Source organism: Colletes gigas, unplaced genomic scaffold (genome assembly GCF_013123115.1).
Source record: "Colletes gigas isolate AHSC1104 unplaced genomic scaffold, ASM1312311v1 Colletes_gigas_Sc00007, whole genome shotgun sequence".
Classification (NCBI taxonomy): domain Eukaryota; kingdom Metazoa; phylum Arthropoda; class Insecta; order Hymenoptera; family Colletidae; genus Colletes; species Colletes gigas.
In genome coordinates this window covers 262537-284847 of record NW_025106636.1, presented here as the reverse complement: position 1 = coordinate 284847, position 22311 = coordinate 262537, and the positions used below count along the sequence as shown (strand labels likewise).

The window sequence follows — 22311 nt, the reverse complement described above, 5'->3', positions numbered from 1 at the left end:
TTTCAGAACTGCACGCGTCTTTAACTATTTTTAATACGCGTTGCTAGACTTTGTGAGATAGTGGAAACTGATCATGGTAGACAAGTTGGACTACAAAAGAAAAATTTATATATACTATAAGTATACTATAAGAAGAGTCGTGGAGATCTATGGCGCTAAAATAATATTGTATGTTAGAAATTTAAAAAACGGTCTTTTGACCGGTCGTGGTAGGTTTAGTGTTGATCGATTGACCCTCCGAAGGTTGCCGTCTGTTCGACAGATACGTGGTAGATCTTTTCCGTAAGTATTATATTTTTAAAAACAGGCACGTTATAAGAGATTGTCGAGAAAGTGTAGCTGTTCTATGATCGAGATCGGGCAAGGACATACATACATACACGCATATGTATATCGTCTAATTATACCGATAATAACTTTTAGACTAGGTGCACGTTGGCCGCAGGCCAGAGTCGAACCATGTTCGAACAAACTTTCCAAATTAACGAATAAACTGGACACCATTCGCGATAACGAACGAAAATCATATTAAAACAGGTTTTTATACGTATTTTCGCGAAATACAATAAAGTTTCCGAATTTTTCCGTACATTTCGGCGCGAAAAAAGAATGGTTTAAAGATCAATTTTCGAGATCAGTTTCTCTTCCGAGAGGCACATTTACTGCTTCGATCATAGCAATCTCAGAAGATATTTTGTTGCCTTTGTTATCGAATTCTCGCATATTTTCGTCGGTGTTTGTTATTTCACCGATCGTACACCGACTATTTCCACGCAATCGACCAGGGCTGTATCCTCGTAACAGATTTTCCCACATTCTTATTTCGTGTTCGTGCATTTCTCCTGCACTTGTATTAATCGTGTGCAATTTGCTCGATTTATTCTCCCATCGATCGATCCCGACTCGAGTTTGTTCCACGGGCGCACGTATCAGGTGTAAGATAGTCGTATGGTAAAATTAATTGTTATTCACAGATGTCGTTCAGCCGTTACGAAGCGCGAAACGAGCCGTCCAGATAACAGATTACTTAATGGCACGTTTTACTTCCACGCGAACGGTAACTCGAGGGATCGATTCACGCGAGAAATGTTTTATGGTTGCTCAACACTAGATTTACGGGGACCATCAATTCGACGGATGCTCGATTCCATATTTAAAATCGCAGAAAGCGTAAATATTATTTTTTAACAATTTAATTGACGCAATTGCACGAATACATATTCTAATTAAAAAAAAATATCGTAAATCTAGTGTTAAAAAGAGTTCATCTCGACGAAACAATACCGACCAGTAACCATTTTAAAGAAAAGAAACGAGTTATCGTGACGATAACGCTGTACCGAAGATACAGATTTTTACGTTTACGTAGGAGGCGACATCGATATTTTATGCCGAGGCATTTATAGAATACCGTTACGTATAATTCAATACGAGTTTACAGGATGTTTTAGAATTTTAAGCTTAGTTAATTAGTGTCCATAGCGTGAAACGGAAAAGTTTACTAATTAACAGCACGCTACCCACTCCCACGGGGCTGAAAATAACACGTTTTCCTAGAACAAGCTTGTGTTTCCTTTGTAAGCATATGCTTGAAACTAAACGAGGCATATTTTTATGTTTTTAAAATCTCAATTCATCGTCATTTTGAAATTTGAAAAATTTCATCTTCGACTAAAATTTAGCGTTAATATTTATTCTCAAAGTACTCGGTTTTTAGAAATTCGAGTATAGTAATTAATATCAAATGTTATTGAACGCTACCCCCCTCCCCTCCCCCTCCTATACGTTCTCTTGGTAACTGCAGTTCTGAAACACCCTGTGTAACTACAAGAGTTTGATCACCGTTGCAATACTTTTACACGACAACGTTTGAATAACATATTTATTGATAAATGTAGAAAAGTATTTTTCCAAGTACGACCATGTAAATATGTACACAACGTTTCATGACAAATCATCGTGACCTTAAACTGTTAAGGATGCTTTCCTACTATTTTGTACATTACAAATAACAAGTCTTTATTTATATTAAATAATCTGTATCTATAACGTGATTTCAGGATGAATCTCGGTAACAAATCTATTGTGTATCTTATATTACATTAGCTGGCGCGTCGTGTGACGTGCGCGATGCGCACGCGTGCGTGTGTGTGTTCGAACGTATACTTTGTATACATGTGTATTCAGGGCTGTTTTTAATACACAGTAACAAATAAGATGAATTCGTGATCGTCGTCCCGTATTTAATAAATAAAACTTAATACTGTAACAATTTGATGGTACTGTTTATTAGAAATCTTACACTAAACACATTATAAATATCGTATCTTCGATACTAAATAATAATGCTCGCAATCTATGCACGCAATATCATTTATCGACGATATTGCGTCTCACGGCGGATTCAAAATCTAAAACAACTAATATCGTTCGGTAGAAATGAATTTCAAAAATTTTACTAATTTGTTCTCTTCCGCTACTTAAGTAAATGCTCTAAATGAATTTTCTTGTCTAATCACGATGTAGAAAACACCATTTATGGCTTCTAGAAGTACAGAACAGATGGATTTTTACAATTGTCTTGTTAAGAATTGTATTTTTATAATTTAAATTTGAGCCCGGTTTAAGTAATTGTGCCGATCACGTTGCTCGGTACAGTGATCGTTCTGGAGACCCAAGCAACGCGTGATATGTTACTCGATGGTCGTTCGAATCGCTTCGGATACTATTTACAATTTTTAAACGATAGTTATTTATCCTATAACCTAGAGTGCTCGTAACGATACGGCGGTTGTGGATACAAGTGTGGGAGTTGTATCGGTGGCGCGGTTCCATCGTCGTTAGTAAACGTATCGTTATCGTATCCTAATTCCGGTTTCGTGATAGCTATGTTCTTTGTTTTTTGCTTGGCACCATCCATCAGAAACATGGTGAAGAAGAACATGATAGAACCTGAGGATAATTGTATCTTTTTAAATAGCTTCTTACTGACAGGGTGGACCTTGGTTACACTTGGTAAAAATATTTTTTACCAAACAATATTATTATTATTATTATTTTTTTTTTTTTAAAGCCCCCTAGAATTGTGTCACTGTATGAAAATTGGTGGAAGAAAACAATTTTTTTGTCCAAGGTTTATTCTCTTGAAATTTCAAAGTAATAATTTTTTCTATTTTTATAGGACGTGAAAAGACGAATTCAACGATACAGGGTGTTCGGCCATCCCTGGGAAAAATTATAATAGGAGATTCTGGAGGGCAAAATAAGACGAAAATCAAGAATATTAATTTGTTGATGGAGGCTTCGTTAAAAAGTTATTAACTTTTAAAGTTTCATCCGTACCGAATTTTTTTCTAGAAACTGGATAGGATTTCGGGGGTAAGTTTATTCACCAGAAATGCTTATAATTGACCCCTATAACTAAATATAATTTTTTTAGTACGATTTGAAATTTTTTTTTCCGTCTAAAAATTTCACACCTTCTCGAATTTTTTTCTCGAAACTGGGTAGGATTTCGATTATATGTCTATTCACCAAAAATGATTGTAATCGACCCCCGCAACCGAGAATAATTTTTCCAGAACGGTTTGAAACGTTTGAATTTAATTGTTAATAACTTTTTAACGAAGCCTTCATCAAAAAATTGGTATTCTTCATTTTCGTGTTATTTTGTCCTCTAGAGTCCCTCTAGAAACTGTGTATCGAAACGGAGAACGAATTGCAAGAACAACAAAATTTCAAATTCGACGTGGCACCGTTTCCCCATTCATATAAAATGAAAATTCTATGGTCGAAAAACAAGATCCACCCTGATATGTACAGCGAAGGAAGTTTCTATAAGAACGGTGGTATTTTGAATAAAAGTGGGAAGTTTTTAAAATTTGTCGATGCTAATTTATTAATTGTTTATTTACTTACTGAGGCCATAAAATCCAGCGTAAAAGATGTAGAGGGACTCTCGGTAACCGATAGCCATTCTAGTCGGTTCGACCAGTATCGGCAAATTTCCACCGATGTTGTTCATGACGAATAAAAAGGCGCCGATGGTGGTCGACCGGAAGTGGAGAGGAACTATTTCCACGACCACGGCGAACACGATGCCAAACCACATTTCGGCTGCAATGAAAGCGATCCACGGATAATACACACCTTGCAACACCGATTCGAGGTCTTTGTCGCTATTCCTACCGACGCATCATAGTTTAGGGAAAGTCGCGAAGTTTAACCCTTTGCACTCCTATGTCGAGTGTGACTCGAAATGTCTCGAAGTCCTAATCCTCAAAAATAGCGGAGAAGTCGCGTCCATATCATAAACCCGCTCGCTATAGCGACCATGAACAAATAGCGTTGATAACCGATCGTCGTTTTGCTTACCAAAGAAGTAAGAGATTCCAAGACTGATCATAGCCCAGACTGGGGTGAAGTATATCGAGCTAAACGCGAACGGTGTCGCGATTATCTGACTGATGGCGAGGCACGCGACGCGCGATCTGATTCCCATTTTTTCGACAAACTTGTCGCTGACCACGCCACCGACCACCACGCCGATGCTACCGATCACGATCGTCACGGCGAACAGCCACCAGCCCAGATCGTAGTCGGGGAAGTAATCTCTGTAGTAAAGGTCGCAATTGTACGCGAAACACATGCCACCTGAAATCAACAACAACGGTTCCTCTCAAAACTTGATTTCTGCATTTTTTTCGCGACAAAAAAACAAGCATAAAGCTCCCTTGGGATTTGTTCGTTTCTCGAGAATAGACACGACTCTTTTTTTTTTATGGGAAAAATAATAAAAATTGTATAAATTGTTTGACACAGGGTTGTAACACTGTTCAGACTGTTTTGAAAAATTGAGGAAAGAAAACCTATATCTCAACTTCGAAGTGTTGTCATTTTTTGTGACATATCGAAATAAAATTGTGTTGGTTTTTACCACAATGCCTGATGCTGGCGGCCAAACACAAAACAACGATCCTCGGTTGCAGGATTACTTTCCAAATTGGTATTTTCGATCCATCTTTGTTCGTCTCCTCCTCGCCGATCGTCTTTCTCTCCGGTTCGCTGAGGGAGAAAGTGAAAACTGCCATAATCAGCCCTATGATACCGACTCCGTAGTAGCAGGCCCTCCATCCCTGTTCAAATCATTATTTCCATCACATTTTATCCAATTGAATTCAACATCCAAGAATCAATTTGTTCATTCGAATCATTGATGAAGATGCACGATTAAATACAAAATGTGAAAGAATTCAATTCTCTTTGAGATTTATTTAATGCATTTTTAGTGTCGTAAAAATTACACGTAACGAATAAACGAAAAAAAATTACTCTTTTGTAAACGTATACTTTAGCGTACTCGTGATCACGAAGAATAGAAATTGTTTGAGATCCGGATTCGAACGTTGAAAGATGTTAGAAAGATAGGTAAATTTGAAGTTTGCTCACCAAGTCTGCAATGTTTAGTTTCGGTACGTAACGACCAACTGGAAACGCAAAACCATAACCGCCGTAAATGCCCCAGTTGAAAATCGACATGACGAGTCCACGTTGTTCTTCGGGGAACCAATCGGAAAGTAAACCAGTCGCCAGTGGATTGCACCCTGCCTCCCTATGTGTTCACATTTTTTTTTTTTTCTTCCTTTACAATACATCGAAGCACCAACGTTATTTCTACCGTGGAGAAACGATCGAACTTCGACAGTAATTTCGAAATTAAAATTGTAACTTTCTATACCTTTGGTAGAAATAGCGTTAAACGGTTCTGTTTATACAGAGTATCTATCTACTGGTGATTAATAAGGCGATTTTGGAAACCGATGAAAAAGGAAAATCAAGAGACTTTTATCAGATATTGACACTGTATTCATTATTTTCAAACATTACGTTGATTTAAATAAATCTTAAAGAGAATCGATCGAACTGTTTTTGTATCTTCATTGGCGAGGAAGTAGACGTTTATTTGGTATCGATTGTTAAAAATATTTCAACTTACCCGGCCGCTAGTATCATGCGAAGACCGACTAATTGCCAGTATTCCTTGACTGCGCCCATTAGGATGATCGCGATACTGAATATGACGGTGCAAATAGTCAGCAACCTTACCCTGCAAAATAAAATTATAATTATAATTGTATGGTTCGTAACTTGAATTGTTTGCACATCTAAAATTATCGAGTATTTAATATTTTATACATGTCATTAGGAACATGCATACAACAATTTTAATAGGGGATTCTGGAGGTCAAAATAAGACGAAAATCAAGAATACCAATTTGTTGATGGAGGCTTTGTTAAAAAATTATTAACGTTTAAAGTTCCGCTCGTACTGAATTTTTTTCTCGAAAATGCGCAGGATTTCGGGGGTATGTTTATTCATCAAAAATTATTGTAATTGACCCCCGCAAACGAAAGTAATTTTTTCAGAACGATTTGAATTTTTTTTTTCGTCGAAAAATTTAGGCATCTTCTCGAATTTTTTTCTCGAAATCGCGTAAGATTTCGGGAGTATACCTAATGACCAAAAATGATTATAATTCACATCTCTAGCTAAAAATAATTTTTTTAGAACAATTTGAAATTTTTTTTTTTGCCGAAAAATTTAGACATTTATTGAATTTTTTTCTCGAAACTGGTTAGGATTTCGGGGGTATGTCTATTAACTAAAAATGATTGTAATTTATCTCCCTAGCTAAAAGTAATTTTTTTAGAACGATTTGAAATTCTTTTTTTCGTCGAAAAATTTTCCAGTCGGTATGGAACTTTAAACGTTAATAACTTTTTAATAAAGCTTTAGTCAAGAAATTTATATTCTTGATTTTCGTCTTATTTTGGCCTCCAGAATCCCCCATTAAAATTTTTCCCAGGGCTGATCGAACACCCTGTATAGTATACAAGGACAATTCGTGTCCTTCCTTTGTTAGAGTATCATGCGTCTGATTCTCTATATTTAATAACAAAGTTAAGTTTCTCATCTAAAAGACGTGCACGTAGCAAGAAATATTTATTTTAAGAATAAAGACGCAGCGATCGCGCGACGTTGTGCAATGTATATTGTTATTTTTATAGTTATGATCGTGAATGATTAGATCCGGTAGAGGATCGTGAAGAGACATCGGCAAACGATATTATCTCCGTCTCTGGAAACGGTACACGGTTGTGTAATCGCTGGAAAACATAATTCGATAATCATTTTGTAATTAATAACGGTTACCTGTTGTATTTGTCAGCGGCTATGCCCAAGCAGACGCCAACCACGGTGAACACGGCGATAAAACTCGGCCCGGCCAAGATTTGATAGTCCAGACCAAGGCCATTGTAGTTCCATTCGCAGTAGCGGGAACCGTTCAATTCCAGAGTCTCGCAGCTGCGAAACAAAATACATACTACACTGTAAGTTGAACCGGTGGATTCTAATTCGATCGAAGGTAACGTTCGACCAACATTCGTGATCACTGTTCCCCCTTTGGTACGCTGACAATAGTGAAAGTATCGATGCACAACCTTTGACGAAAAGTCTCTGTATCGCCTGCGTCGTATCGAAATTAAATCGCCCTGGAAACAACTATCTTTTCAGTTACTTTCAAAGTTACCACACGAACACCGCGTTACTTACACACTGCTGATCTTCATCAAAATTCTCATTTTTTTATTAACAGAATCGATGAAACGGGGAGCTTTGCAGAGGATCGTTTCAACCCCCAAATATAATAATTCGTATCTCGAGTATTTCTTATATTTTTCGGAATTAAAATTTCCCGTAAATATAATTGCTTCGGTATGAAATGTACTTGGAAGTTATTTGGACCCGATAGTCTCATGGAAATTCAAATATCCAAGTTCTTGATGTCAAGTTTCATGATCATGAGGCTACTCACTCATCGACGAGGTATTCGTAAAACAAATCTGTTCTATTTTGTGGCCATTTTATATAAAATTGAATAGCATACGTTTGAAAAATTACATTGAATCGTACGTCAAGGGGTTAAATTCCTATATTTTAATTTCAGTTTTTTTTACATACTTACAAGCTTTGGTTCTTGGCTGCCTCGCATTGAATGGGAAGATCGATGACTGCCAGCGTGGTCGAATTCAATTGACACGAAATGTCACCATAGTGTAAATCCTCCGCCGTGGCTTTGCTCGTGACACCTTGGAGCGTTAAAGAACGCGTTACACAAACGGCTAGTATCGAAAAGGAACGTGTTTGCTTACCGATCAAGTAATGTCCCAGCTCTCCGAGCACGTATCCGATCGAGACAACGGCCAACGCGTAGGGCTTGTAAAGGAATCGCAATCTCTCGCACGTCGTGCGCAACATTGTGCCCTGAAGTAAATAAATCCGATTGTTAGATATAAACGAGCGATCGTACGAGATCGATGAAACGATACGTTGTAAATAATCGAGTAATCGAGAACAATTAAGGCAATTAACGCAGACTCGTAGGCATAATTTATAGATGTGTTATAAAATCTACACGGTTTACGACGAGTAGTTGTTCCGCTGTAGTTGTTCCGCTGCGCACCATTCAATTTAACGACGTGTGTATATATACATATAATCGTCAGAGTGGAAAAAATGCGATCTAATTAATTCGAATAGCTTTTAAAATTAAAAAAGAAACGAGGCTTTTTAACAACCGACGATATTTACACTTTGTTAATTGGTCAAAACCACTTTGCGATATCTCTGCAATTTACGAATCTTAATCACCGCCTCGGCACTTTGTTGCGGAAATTAAAAAAGCTTCAAATTGTACAAAGAATTCCACTTAAAAAAAGAGAGGGTAAGATGCAATCGCGTTGTTTGGATAAATGTTTTGTTTTTTTTATGGAAAGGGTTACGATTTTACCGTTTGTTTTTAAAAGGGCGAAGATAACGGGAATATGGTTCGACGAGTGGCAAATGTTCGGAAGAAACGTCCGCGCCCATTTTCTGTAGGACTGTAACGCGCGTGCGTGACTCGGTCACCTTGAACCAAAATCATTCAAACGGAACGGAAATGATCGTTTTAATAATGTTTATTCGATTATTCGCGAAAGAAATTTCGAGTCTGAGAAATTTTGAACGAACTATTTCCTTTCTAACGAAATCGAAAATAAATTATTTCGTGTCGCGCCATACCGTCGAACGTGCTACTTGTTTTACTCGTCAACATTGTATCATAGTACACGTAAACCTTTTTCGATACTTTTCTACGCTTGGATAGATACACGTGTCTGATTTAGGGCAAAAGGAAAAAATTAGGGTAGCGGATATTAGAATCGGTTTAGTTTTCGTTGGAAGAATCGAAAAACGTTCTCGAAGTTTTCCACATCGCGGATCGCTGCGATATTCATGCGCATGCAAAGTGAAATATTATCTTTGGATCGGAGTCTGTTATTCATCGGAGTGACTTTTTTCTAAATAACGCCTAACTCCGCCCAACGTATTCGTGCGAACAGCGAGAAACCTTGGAGTCGGTTCGTTACGCGTCGAAACGGAAGATAAATTAACAGAAACGAATACGTCACGATACCGATTACGCATCGTTTCGTTGCTCTTTTCGAACACCATCGTGGCCCGAACGTCCTCTGTTTTACAGTTTCGAAAAAACGGCTCGATGGCGTTCGAGAACAAGAAACGACGACCTTAAGCGTGTCTTTGAAATTGCATAACTTTTCGAATACGGGAATTAATCGACATTCGAACGGACTAAACTCCACGTAAGACTGGCGTGCACGTATGTGCATACGTATATCCTTGGAAAATAAACTGTCGATGTTATTTTTAATTTTAGATCGCCGTAAAAGAGGGATATTTGCCCGGATTGGGTTGGCAACAAAGAGATTTTAAACAGAGAGATCTTCTTCTGAATCGAAATCTTTTATGGATATCCAGGCGTTCAATTAGCGATACTTGTACGGGAAACAATAGCTAATGCATTATGTATAAACGAGGAATCCTATAACATATTCACTTCTTACAACTCATCGTTCGAAAGCGTTTTCTACCATGATCCCTTTAGCCGTTTTGTTGTTAAAGTGCAATTAATCGATCGTAATTTATGGCACAGTTCGAACGACAAGTGGGATTAAACCGATGAGAGAACCGAGTAACCAGTATCGTTTCTTGGCCATTAATTAATACGTCGAAGGGGAAACGGAAAATTTATTCTGCCCCGAGTACACGCCCATCGAGCAAGAAACCGTAGAGAATGCACAGTTTCCGTCCAATCGTTGTCAGAATCTTCACCGACGACCATATACAATCGCGTACAAACTCCATCACTCTGTTCTATTTTTAATTATCATTTAGCAATTTTGTTACCAGAACGAAACGAATCGAATCGAAATTTAATCCTCCGATTTCCGTCCAAGTTGTACAATACGCGATCCGATCGATGATTCAAGATCACGATCGACGTAAAGTCGTGCTTACGAACTAATAAATAATCATGATCGGCAAAGATCATTCTTCCAGCGGCCTTGGTTCGAAGATTAACAAACGTGAATTTTTGTAAAATCGGAAGGCAGTTTCGTTTCTCGATAAATGGAAATAGAGAATTTTCAATAACGAGGAAACAAAATGGAGCAAAAAGAGCGCGTACTAATTAAAAGAGCCGTTTTCTTTCGATGTATAACTCGCCGTGATAATCGTATTTCAACGCACGTAGTTTCCTCCTTAATTATTGCAGCGGCGTTCCGGGGATTAAGGTTTTACTCGAGATACTGTTACTCGTTGTGTTACATGCCTTCGCGCCAATTAAACATACCGATCAGTCAGTCAGCGGTCATATTATCGCGTTCCTTGCGAATCACGTGCATCCGCGAAACCGTGGATGGCGCGTTTGTTGTCGTTCGATTCCCCGAGCCAATTAACCGTATTCGAATGCATGATTGTGTTCGAACTTTGGTATTTTATCCGTCGATTCGACGCGAAATTTATTACCGTCGTCGAAACGTGCAACGCGTACGTTAACTATAACTCTGGTAATATTTGCATACGTATCGTAACGGCTGATTGTCCGACGACGTTGAGTCACATTTCAAGAAAACTCGTTGTAATTTTCATGTAACAATATTTATTATTACTCAAGTTACTCCACGTTTCCCGCGGCTCTATCGTTTCTAATTATCGCCACGGTATCTCTGTAATCTTTCTCAAATTATGCACTCACATTAAATGCATATTCCATTATCGTGCGAACCGAAAATATGTCAATGTCTATAGTTTGGAACAGAAAGAAATTCTCAACTTTTTTTCGCTATCCTTCGTCGTAGAGTAGTTTGGAAAAGACGCCTGAAACGTCCAGTTTCGAGGGTTTCACGGTCACCTTTACCTTTGCTTCGTTATTTAAAAAAAAATTCAAGTTTTTTCTTCGCGTTGGTCGTGAGATTGAAAACGTTTCGGCGAAGCTTTGTAATATTTATGACCGCCAGCGAAGGTGTGACCTACGCGAGGCACTGGTTTCTGTGATTTCCGAACGATTAGATCGAAGGCTGAACGAGCCTAATGGGCGTATACTCGGAAGCTGGAATCCTGATTGGACATAGAATGCCTCTCAATTAGTCGCACTGCTCGACATCTTCAAGATCGCGCGGTTTACGCTGTTCATTAATAGAAATGGTGCACAGCTGGTGTGCTCTGATTAATAATTCTGTCCTCGAAGGGCGAGTATAGTATGTTTTTTATTACGCCTGTATTCGATCAATAGCAAGAACTAAAAACTATGCGTTTACTTGCTCGATATTAATACGACAATTAGGGGGAAAAAAAATTAATTTGTTCGAGTGGAAAGATATTTTTTTGTTGGGCTTTTTATTCGTTATTCTCGAATAAAATGTCAGCTCGAGTATGCAGGCTAAATACTCTGGTTAATAATTCTGTCCTCGAAGGGCGAGTGTGTCTTTCGTTACGCTTTTATTCGACTAACAGGAAAATTACAAACTATCTATGTACTATAAATACTATATAGTATACTATAAATAGTATAGTTAGAAAAAATAATTAGAAACACCAAAAAAATTTGCAAAAATATTTAAAGATATCGAACGATCGTCCATAGATATTGTTTGGTGTATGTTTTATTCGTTATTCTCGAATAAAATGTCGACCAAAGTATGTAGCCAAGCACCTGGTTAGATAGGTGTATCTGTTTACACTTTCGTAACGCGTGTTGCGCAAATAAGAGAAATATGCATATTTTTCTTAAGTTAATAATAACCTCCGCCTTTCCTTACACGATTCTCTTATCTAGAATATTCTCTTCGATCACTTCGATCGCTACATGTTTCTTTTCAGAGGTGTAACTTAAAGGCCAAACTTAAAGCACGACGAAGTTAAATATTGGAATTTTTTAATAGAATTTTGTAAATTGCTCGATACACGGTTCGGTTTTCGTAAGAAGATCCGCGTGAGTCGTACGTTTGGAATGAGTTCCGGAATGTAAAACCGCGTTCACTCTGGCAATTACAGTCGATCCTAACAAAGATTTACAGTTCTCTGATAATTTATTATAATCGCGACACATTTTTCACGGAATCGATCGAATCCTGTTGATTGAGAAATATACTGGGTGCTTTTGGACAATCGTTCTATCAAATCAGCCATCTTTCAAGTTGTTTTGGAAGAAAGTCACTTTAGAATAGATTTGTATATTCGTATTATGATATGTTACAGCGACAATCTGCAATCCTAGTTACATTTAAATTACATTTTCCATTCGTCGCCAACACCGACTACGCGACACCTTTTTTTCCTTTACGCGAACAGTTCACGTTTTCATCATAGCGAATGTTGTTTTATAATTTATTCTTTGCCTTATAATTTATTCTGCTCTACTTATTGCATATTTCTCGACTCATTAATCTCTTTAACCATTAAACGGTTGGGGGAAGACCTGTATCAAAGATCCGACTGCCCGTCTTTATTAAGATTTAAACGTACAACCCGGTAGATACTTTTTAAAGAAGCTATATTAAATTTGCACCGACGTGTCAACGTTTTTATACGCGTGCACGTGTAACGATTTTCCACCTTGTTTACAGCTTTCACACTGCATCAGGGTTCGTTCGACTCGAACTGTTCACCAGCGAGTAATGCAATTTGTTCGGATCGATTCGTAGACCAACTTCCCCTTACGTTTTATTCGTAAAATCCAAGTTACTAACAAATCCATTTTTTTCTGTTTCCAGTATCAAAGTTTTCTCGAGTTCGCCATTTCTCGTTTTGGTGTTGGAAAATTCTACAAAGGACGCGAACTCTTTTGACGAAAGAACGTGAACGTAATTCTCGTATCCGGTTTGGCTGTTCGAACAATCGTAGCTCGAAGCAAATACTTACGCGTTCGTTGCAACCGCGTATCTTGGTTCCTCTTGCAAAATGTCCCACGATAACCGCGGTTTCGAATCACAGAACTGCTCGATACACGATACACTCTTTGAATTGTTTATCAGCGAACGTGCAGACACCGATCCCTCCAGGTGCGAGGGATGGAGCGTTAAATGAGGAACGAGCCACCGGTCAACCTTCATTTATAAGAAAGTGTCCAAGGATCGGACCTTCCACGGGCTCTATCGAGGGAGGGGTACCAACCAACAGACTCTGCATTCATAGATTCCTACTCTCGGCCAAGTACTTTGCCTCCGTAGTGGGAGGAATACTCTTGATCTTGGATCGTGCAAGGTTCTTTTAATCGACTATTTTTTTACGTGGTTTTTCCTCCTCTGGAAGCGTAGAAAGAAAATTACGAAGAGCGATCGTCTCGAAGAACATGAGAGACCGCGTTTGGTAAATCTCCTCGGGCCTGTGTTACTTTTTTTAATTATCTACGGGCATCGTATGGGAACGATTACGTTTTTAAAAGGACTGCAGTTTATTATCGTTCTGTCGGAGGTAAGAAACCGTCAAATGTACACCTCTCTAATATTCAAAATATACGCTGCAGGTGAAAATTTTGTATACAAAATTAAAGGGGTACATTACGTAGTGCATTCATAAATAAAATACTATGTTTTTTATATGAAAATATGGAAGAATATTGAATTCTGGGTAAAACGGTATTGACCTTTGTTAGCCCTAAACCTAATAGCTGACGAGCAATTTCACTTTGTTCCTTGATAATCTTCACTGTTCTTCAGAAATCTATGATGAAATTGACAAGGAGTAAAGTGAAGTTGCAAAATTGACCTACAAATCTTTAAAACGCCTCCACCTATTGTATACCAATTTTCGTATATAAAATTTGTTCCTGCAACGCATATTTTACGAGTTATACAAGGTGCACAAGTTGCGTGGACCACCACGTGGTACAACTTCTAGCACATCAAACGTGTACATTAAACTGAAGGGTTTGATGCAACATGGTATCTATAGCAAGAAGAAATTCTCAGGATTGTGTTGGTAAAATAAAAGAACAATTCAACGATACTTATGATATTTACGACATATTTATTACAAATACGCAACATCAAATGGATAACAAAAGTATTCACCGTTACATTAAACGTAACATATATAACGTACGAACCGTTAATGTTACGAATTACCAGTCCTTGAGGAATGGTAATTGACGACCCGACAATGAGAGAGCTTGACATCCGAGTTTAGGGTTAACGAACGTTGCGTGTAAATAGGCATGTATGGTTGCACTCGTTGCTGCATTACTCTGTAACATTGACACACTTTGATTCCCGTGTCAGTTGTTTCGCATCGTGATACGTAATAAAGAGTTTGTGGACTCTCCTTGAATTCTGTTACCGTGATAAAGCAGCTTTTAATAACATTATGTTGCCAGAACAATCACGAATTAACAGACCCTGTACACCGTACACGCGTTAAACAAATAAAGAGTAATAAAACAATATTAACCCTCGCACTAGAGATCGCTGATATTGTTTGTGTATTGTCTCAGGGGACGAATAAAAAAAAATTTCAAATCGTTTTGGAAAAATTATTTTCGGTTGCGGGGGTCAATTACAATCATTTTTGGTCATTACACATACCCCTGAAATCCTACCCACTTTCGAGAAAAAAATTCGAGAATGTGTGAAATTTTTCGACGGAAAAAAAAATTTCAAATCGTTTTGGAAAAATTATTTTCGGCTGCGGGGGTCAATTACAATCATTTTTGGTCATTACACATACCACCGAAATCCTGCCCACTTTCTAGAAAAAAATTCGAGAAGGTGTGAAATTTTTCGAGGGAAAAAAAAATTTCAAATTGTTTTGGAAAAATTATTTTCGGTTGCGGGGGTCAATTACAATCATTTTTGGTGAGTAGACCTACCCCCGAAATCCTACCCACTTTCTAGAAAAATATTCAAGAAGTATATGAACCTTATCTAAGGTTTACAAATAAAAAAAACAAATGGAATTTATAGAGTTTACGAATGTCGGATAAATTCGCGTGGATAAACAGTTTGGAAGGTTTTGGTTGTGTTCAAATTTCGCGGTCGACGTGTTGCTATCTCTGGGAATCTGTACCGTGCGAAAGAAACGTGCGAGAATTTATCTGGCGTTCGTTGGAGAAATCGAGGAACGAGGATGCACAGTACGCACTCTCGCTGTTATCGACCATATCAACAGGAGTGGAACTAAGAGAGAACGAACGAACGATGGCGAACGAGCACGAGCGGGACCGAGTCCGGCCGAGAGAAAAGTCGTGGTCGGTGTTGGTACTTTCGTCGGGACATCGCAAACATTTCGTGTCCTTCCGAAGCACGTCGACGGTTTTCTCAAATACACGGAGTTTTTCACGGTAAAACAACGACGTTCGCCTGATCGCGTGAACGAGGAACTCTGCACGAAGTAACGGTGGTTGTTGTCGATCACGAACGAGAGAAGATCCGCGAACGATCGTCAGGGGTTAACCAGATAAACGAACTCTAAGGAACCCGATAACGCGAGGATCGTAAAAATCAACGAGTTCCGTTCGCGAGACGAGGAAAATATTTAAAGAGGAATCGATTTCCTCGACAATTCGCTTGTCCTGTGCATCGCGTCGTTTTGCTCCTCCGGTTTCCCGTTAAACGTGGTTATCGATCGTCTATAACGACACAGACGATCTAAATATACACGATAAATAATAGTGACAGTGACGTAAATCCGTTGAAGATGGTTTCGAGACGGGAAACGGTCCGAGCGTTCCTCCTCGACTTTGGACGCTCGAGACCTTACGATTGGTAGGTCTCCGTTCGTCGCAAACGTTCCTCTGAATATTTCTTAGAACGACGAACCGAAAGCTACGACCAATTATGTTCGTGTATGTGTTGTTGAAGATAGTGTACCGTACCGTTTGGCTTTTCTTGTTACGCGTCAAGTGTCGATATTTGGTGTTCTTGTCGATACTCGCTGACGATTCCACCATGATTTCGATGGTCCAGCTGCTGCTTTGTCCACGGAACCGTGGCGGATGTTGGTCGTCGGTTCGACACAGCTGTCAACAAGTAAGCCCGTGCTTTATTCTCACACCTAATCCATATTTCTACGAGCAAACATCTTGATGCATGATTTGTTTGCAAATTACTCTTTATAAAGTGCTCTACAGAATTGAGAAAAAAACTGTATCTCAGATGTACCTATCTTCCGTTCATTTACGTCCAGACAGTCTCCTCTAATATTGCGTATTAGAGTGTTTGTAAACAAGAGTCTACAGCTAATATCAATCGGTGTAAGAGTAACTTTCAGAATCATGGTCACCGCGTTTATTTAAATATGGTGTAGATATCAATATTCTAAGCAACTTTTCCCTACACTAATATATCCAATTAAAAAATTATAGAAACTTTTCCGGCCACACAGTATATTTTCAGTAAAGAATTTTTTTCTCGAAATTATGTAGGATTTCGAGGGTATGTCTATTCACCAAAAATTATTGCAATCGACCCCTGCAACTGAAAATAATTTTTCCAGAACGATTTGAAATTTTTTTTTCATCGAAAAATTTAGGCACCTTCCTGAATTTTTTTCTCGAAAGTGCGTAGGATTTCTAGATTATGTCTATTCACCAAAAATGATTATAATTGACCCCTGCAACCGAAAATAATTTTTCCAGAACGATTTGAAATTTTTTAATTTAATGTTTTAATAACTTTTTAACGAGGCCTCGATCAACAAATTAGTACCCTTGATTTTCGTCTTATTTTGGCCTTTAGAATCTCCCACTAAAATCTTTCCCAAGGTATAACATAAACTTTCATCTTTAAAAAAAAGCTATGAGTTTAATCATGTCCCCTGAATGAGTTCTAACCTCCAAAGTCCCCTTCGTATTCAAATCAATGCAGTTTGTATTAGAATTTGAATTTTATGGAATAGTAACAATTTGTTGAAAATATCTCGATAACTAAAACCAAAATCAAGCAGCCATAACGTGTAGAGGAAAAAGTTGTCCACCGCGTGTCCCATAACAACATGTTTCGATATGGCGGCCATGATTTTGAACCAATAACCTAAAATTTATTCTACTCGAAATGAACAGGATTTTTCTACGTAATCCCCTTATTTGATGCATCTTTCCATTCCGTCAGCGAAGAAACATTCTTTCTGCTATACTCTCGATTTAATTGCGTACAGTGTACATAGATCATCGTGCAGCTGCAGACCAAAGTCGGATTTGTCGAATTTCCATCGATTTGCATATCCGACATAGCCGGCTGTCGATCGATGCAGCGTCACGATTGGACGAAATTCTTTTCGCAGACTGGTATCAAGGCCACTGCTAGTGTGCGTTCATTATACTAGCAGTTCCTTTGCCGGCACGTTCTCGTTCAAGGTTTCGTCGGTGACTGCAGGATTTTTATCTTCGTTTTTTCTTCTTTTTTTTTTCTGCTATTCTTTGCGTAATTGGACGTACTCCGGCCAGGGATTGTCAATCGAATTACGCAAGATTCTCGCGACCAGAGTATCGCGAAGAATTACTCGATTTTCAATTTCACACGCCACGTGTACGCGCGTAGGCTTTTCGGTCAAACGGCGTTTTGTTTATTCAAGCTACAGGTAACCAGCAGATGAACGCAACGATGATAACGATCGCGTGTTTCGCTGGCAAATGATCCCGATCAGAATCGGCGAGATGTTGGGACGATTTTAAGGGTCTAGATCGTACAAAGGAAGAAAACGAATCATGGGCTCTCTGCCGAATCTTCACGAGTTGACGAAGGACAAACTCGAGAGTCCTGCGTACAGACCAGCGCCGATCGGTGGTTTAGGCCCTATTCGACTACCAGCTCAGCCTCCGCCATTAGCACATACTCATAGACGCGCTAGAAGTAGTGGTCACCACCATACTTTGTGGGACAACGATGCTATGCTAGAGGTACGGTAGAAATTGTTTCCTAGTCGTAAACACAACGCGAGATTCGTTAAACACAAACAATCGCTTGCATGGACTTTATTTGATATTTGAAAAATTAAAAATATAATATTTCTTTATTCACGTTTGTCACGTATTCGATACTTGGAACACCTTCGAAAATTCTTATTTATACACGGTGTTTGGCCATCCCGGGGAAAAATTTTAATGGGGGATTCTACAGGCCAAAATAAGACGAAAATCAAGAATAGTAATTTTTTAATCGAGGCTTCGTTAAAAAGTTATTAACGTTTATAGTTGCGCCTGTGAGACGGCAACCGTGCACGCTGCACACTTTAACTTTAAACGTTAATAACTTTTTAACGAAGCCTCGATCGACAAATTGGTATTCTTGATTTTCGTCTTATTTTGGTCTCTGGAACCTCCCATTAAAATTTTTCCCCGGGTCGAACACCCTGGATTGTTGGTGAATAAAATTTGGTCGACGCTGGTTACGCTCGATCTAATTGGGTGAAAAAAGGTATTGAAAAGGGAAAAATGTTGGTTTCGTAGCACATGGCAGCTTATTCGCCGATCTCCTGTCGTTCGACGAGAACATCCGCGTTATCCTGGCGTAGACGCGACTCGATGAATTCAGCGGCTGGTGCGTCGTCGGTGCGTCGGTTAATAGCCGCTGTAAGGGCGGCACCTTCCGGTCCTCGACCACCGAAAAGGGCCATATTCAGGCATTGTGCCGCTCTTCTGCTAGGGCACGCGAGCTGTTCCGCCGCCACTCTCCCGATATTCCCGCTACAAGCTGGTCTTGGTGCCTTCGATCCTCATCTGGGACCGATGCTTCTTGCTCTCCTTTACGCGACAGCGACGATCACTAGCTGCTTTGCATCGATCGTCGTACAGAGGCTTGGAACTAATCTCGCGATAAGCGCCAGCCACCTAGTCACGATCCTTTTCGTTGGTCTACACCTTTATCCGAAATGGTACGTAAGTATAATACAGAAACAATACGATAAATAACCTTCAAACGTTTTATACCTCTCAAGTAAATGGCTCTGTGCAGATATTCGCCATCTCTGGGAAAGATTTTGATGGGAGATTCTGGAGGGCAAAATAAGACGAAAATCAAGAATAGTAATTTTTCAATTGAGGCTTCGTTAAAAAGTTATTAACGTTTATAGTTGCGCCTGTGAGACGGCAACCGTGCGCGCTGCACACTTTAACTTTAAACGTTAATAACTTTTTAACGAAGCCTCGATCAACAAATTGTTATTCTTGATTTTCGTCTTATTTTGCCCTCTAGAATCCCCCATTAAAATTTTTCCCTAAATAATCTGTTAATTACCCCTAATACCGTTAACAGCGTATCGGGCCATTTCAACGACACGGAAAATTATTTTAAATTGAAAGTAAATTTTCTATACTTGGTTCTGAGCTATCAGTAATTGTAACGAATATTTATAATTGTAATTGAAATGTTTTCGAATCGACAGGTACATACTGTTGCCCGGTTATGCAATGTTGGGTGTTTGCGTTACACCAAACTTCATAGCACGAGTCTCACACGTAAATGCATCAGCAACTAGTTTAGCTCTAGTGTGCATAGATCCTGAGGATCCAGACGAAACAAGACGGGAGTGCCTTCTAAGAAGACTTAATCGAGGAATCAGATTAGCAGAAGATATAGGTCTTGCACTGGGTACGAACACTTGGATCTCAACATACGTATTCTTCCCAAATCATAATAATTTAATAATTTCCTTCCAGGTTGTCTAATTGCTGCCATATTTGTAAAACTAACAGACACGATGACTCTTAGTACAATGAACGACGAGGTAAATGACATTTGCGGAGCCGAGTATTGTCCAGAGGAAATATATCTATACAACGGTACAATTAATATATCGACGCTATCACCTGGAACATCAAAAATATTAGTCAGCATATGGCTCGGTCTTGCTGTCCTAGGCTTAAGTATATCGTGTGCTTTCCTCGATTCCAGAATGAAGGAACCACAGAACGTAAATGAAAAGCATAGTGCTCAAAACATACTAGCGTCCGTAAAATCTGCATTTCAGGATCCAAAGTTACAGTTGGCAGCGCCGTTAACACTTTTTATCGGACTCGAGCAGGGATTCATCTACGCTGACTTTATAGAAGTAAGTTGTAGCGCAAAAATAAATTAATCAAAAGCTTCTAATATCAATTGCTAACGTTTTTTAAAGGCGTATGTAGTCTGTGCGCTGGGCGGAGCCGGTACCGTAACTCTAAGCTTTTTAAGTTTGGCATCATTGCAAGCCCTGGCCGGCGTAACCTTATCGATGCTATTGAGACACATTAAAAGATATTTTGTCGTAGGTGAGTAACTTTCAGTAAACAGTGTTTCGATTCTAATGTAATAAATCTAAAATTTTAGTAATTAATTGTTGCGTTTCCTTACAAGTTGTCGGATTTGTGTTCCATGCGTGTTTACTGCTGGTTTTAATCACGTGGAGGCCATCCGGCGACGATCCAGCACTTTTTCACGTTATATCCGCTGCCTGGGGAGTTTGCAATTCCATTTGGGAAACTCTGATATACAGTAAGTCGCTGCACATTAAATCACTTCTAATTAAAATGGTCTTAATAGTCTTACTTGGGAAATAATTAATTTCGACCTTAGTTCTCCACATGAATTTTATCAATTAATTTAAAACGTATTGATAAAACTGCGAGAGTCTGATTTTTATAAACAAGCTTTATAAATTTCAGTTGATCTGTACATATTTGCATGACTCTTTTTACACAGTACTCTTTCACCGTGTAAAAAGAGGGTCAGGTGTACCAAAAAAAAAAAAACTTTTGCTCACTACTGATTTAAATACAATTGGTCCAAAGTATTCTGAATCTCGGTAGATTTAGGATACTTTGCTCGTGATATAACGAAGGAATAATTTAATTTCTAGCATTAGTGTTGGGTTTGTATCCAAATTCTTGGCAAGGACCCTTGTCGACGTCTCTTTTCTGGAGATGGCTCGGTCTTGCCCTCACCCTCGGTTTGCACGGACTAGTCTGCACACAGTTTCGCGTGCTTGGTCTTGCTTGCGTGCTACTCCTGTCCGTGGTTCCTTATATATGGCTAGAGATCAAACTGGCCAAAAGAGGTAAAAGCCTGGCACCGTTGTGACTGGGAGATCCACCAGCGAACGATCGTGGTTCAAGCATCAAAACGGAATCTCGTTACAGAGATTGAGACAAATTCGTTCCATTCAACTTGAAAACAACTAAGAGGCATACTAGAAGCAGAAGACCTTTTGTGGAACACTGTGCTATCTCGTCAAAGAGATGTACAAGACGAAGAGCTCACAGCGTTGCTTTTTCTAGCAATATTAATCGCAGCCACAAAGGATGTTCTGCCACCAACCGTCCCAATCACCCATAAATGAACCTAAAAACAGTACCAAAATTCATTACGGTACGATCGTTCCTGTCTCCAAAGATTAAACTTCTGATCAATTCTCAATATCCTTCATATTTAAACGTTAGACTGGGGATGAAAGAGCTACACCGTGTACGTTCACCTTTTTAAGTATTTATTCAAGTATCGCTGAAATACTTTGTCTATATTATTTTCTGTTGCGTTTTCCGTCAAATGAAGTCACTCCAACGTATTTTATATCCAAAGAAAATTAGTACTTTATTATACAGGGTGTTCGGCCACTCTTGGGAAAAATTTTAATGGGGGATTCTAGAGACCAAAATAAGACGAAAATCAAGAATACCAATTTGTTGATATTAGTATTATTTTTGCCCCTAGAATCTCCCATTAAAATTTTTCCCACGGGTGGAAATACAAGTATGATAATTATTTTGAATTTGAAATAAAGGAAATGCAAGTATAATAATTATTTCCGTGTAACGGTTACATCTCGCATGGGCCCGCGAGCGTGCCAAGAGAAAGCAGGTGGCGTCGTTGTCGACAATCGCGGACCAATTTAATTTAGGCCCGGAGTTCGCCCGTCATTGACCGATTTCCGACATTTTC

The 22311-nt window shown here is 38.9% G+C and overlaps 2 protein-coding genes across 4 annotated transcripts; one reads left to right on the top strand and one right to left on the bottom strand.

Annotated features, from left to right (window-relative positions):
• Positions 1–143: 143 nt before the first annotated feature.
• Positions 144–13588, bottom strand: LOC122396397 (D-galactonate transporter). The gene is made up of 10 exons (XM_043394748.1): positions 13325–13588; positions 8215–8326; positions 8028–8151; positions 7214–7366; positions 5996–6106; positions 5449–5611; positions 4937–5135; positions 4375–4653; positions 3919–4116; positions 144–2952 (listed from the first exon to the last, which is right to left on the bottom strand). The coding sequence occupies exons 2-10, from the start codon at positions 8318–8320 to the stop codon at positions 2759–2761; spliced, it is 1527 nt and encodes a 508-aa protein (XP_043250683.1). The 5' UTR covers positions 8321–8326; positions 13325–13588; the 3' UTR covers positions 144–2758.
• Positions 13589–15370: 1782 nt separating this feature from the next.
• Positions 15371–22005, top strand: LOC122396393 (protein unc-93 homolog A). Of its 3 annotated transcripts, XM_043394737.1 has the most exons (9): positions 15371–16428; positions 17972–18296; positions 18846–19270; positions 19781–19986; positions 20055–20122; positions 20366–20446; positions 20513–20645; positions 20731–20868; positions 21233–22005. In XM_043394737.1, exons 2-9 carry the CDS (start codon positions 18105–18107, stop codon positions 21451–21453), a joined length of 1464 nt encoding a protein of 487 aa, XP_043250672.1. In that variant the 5' UTR covers positions 15371–16428; positions 17972–18104; the 3' UTR covers positions 21454–22005. The 3 variants fall into 3 exon arrangements, with proteins under 3 accessions (XP_043250672.1, XP_043250671.1, XP_043250670.1); XM_043394736.1 differs by having other exon boundaries at positions 17978–18296; positions 20055–20446; XM_043394735.1 differs by having other exon boundaries at positions 20055–20446.
• The last annotated feature ends 306 nt before the right edge of the window (positions 22006–22311 follow it).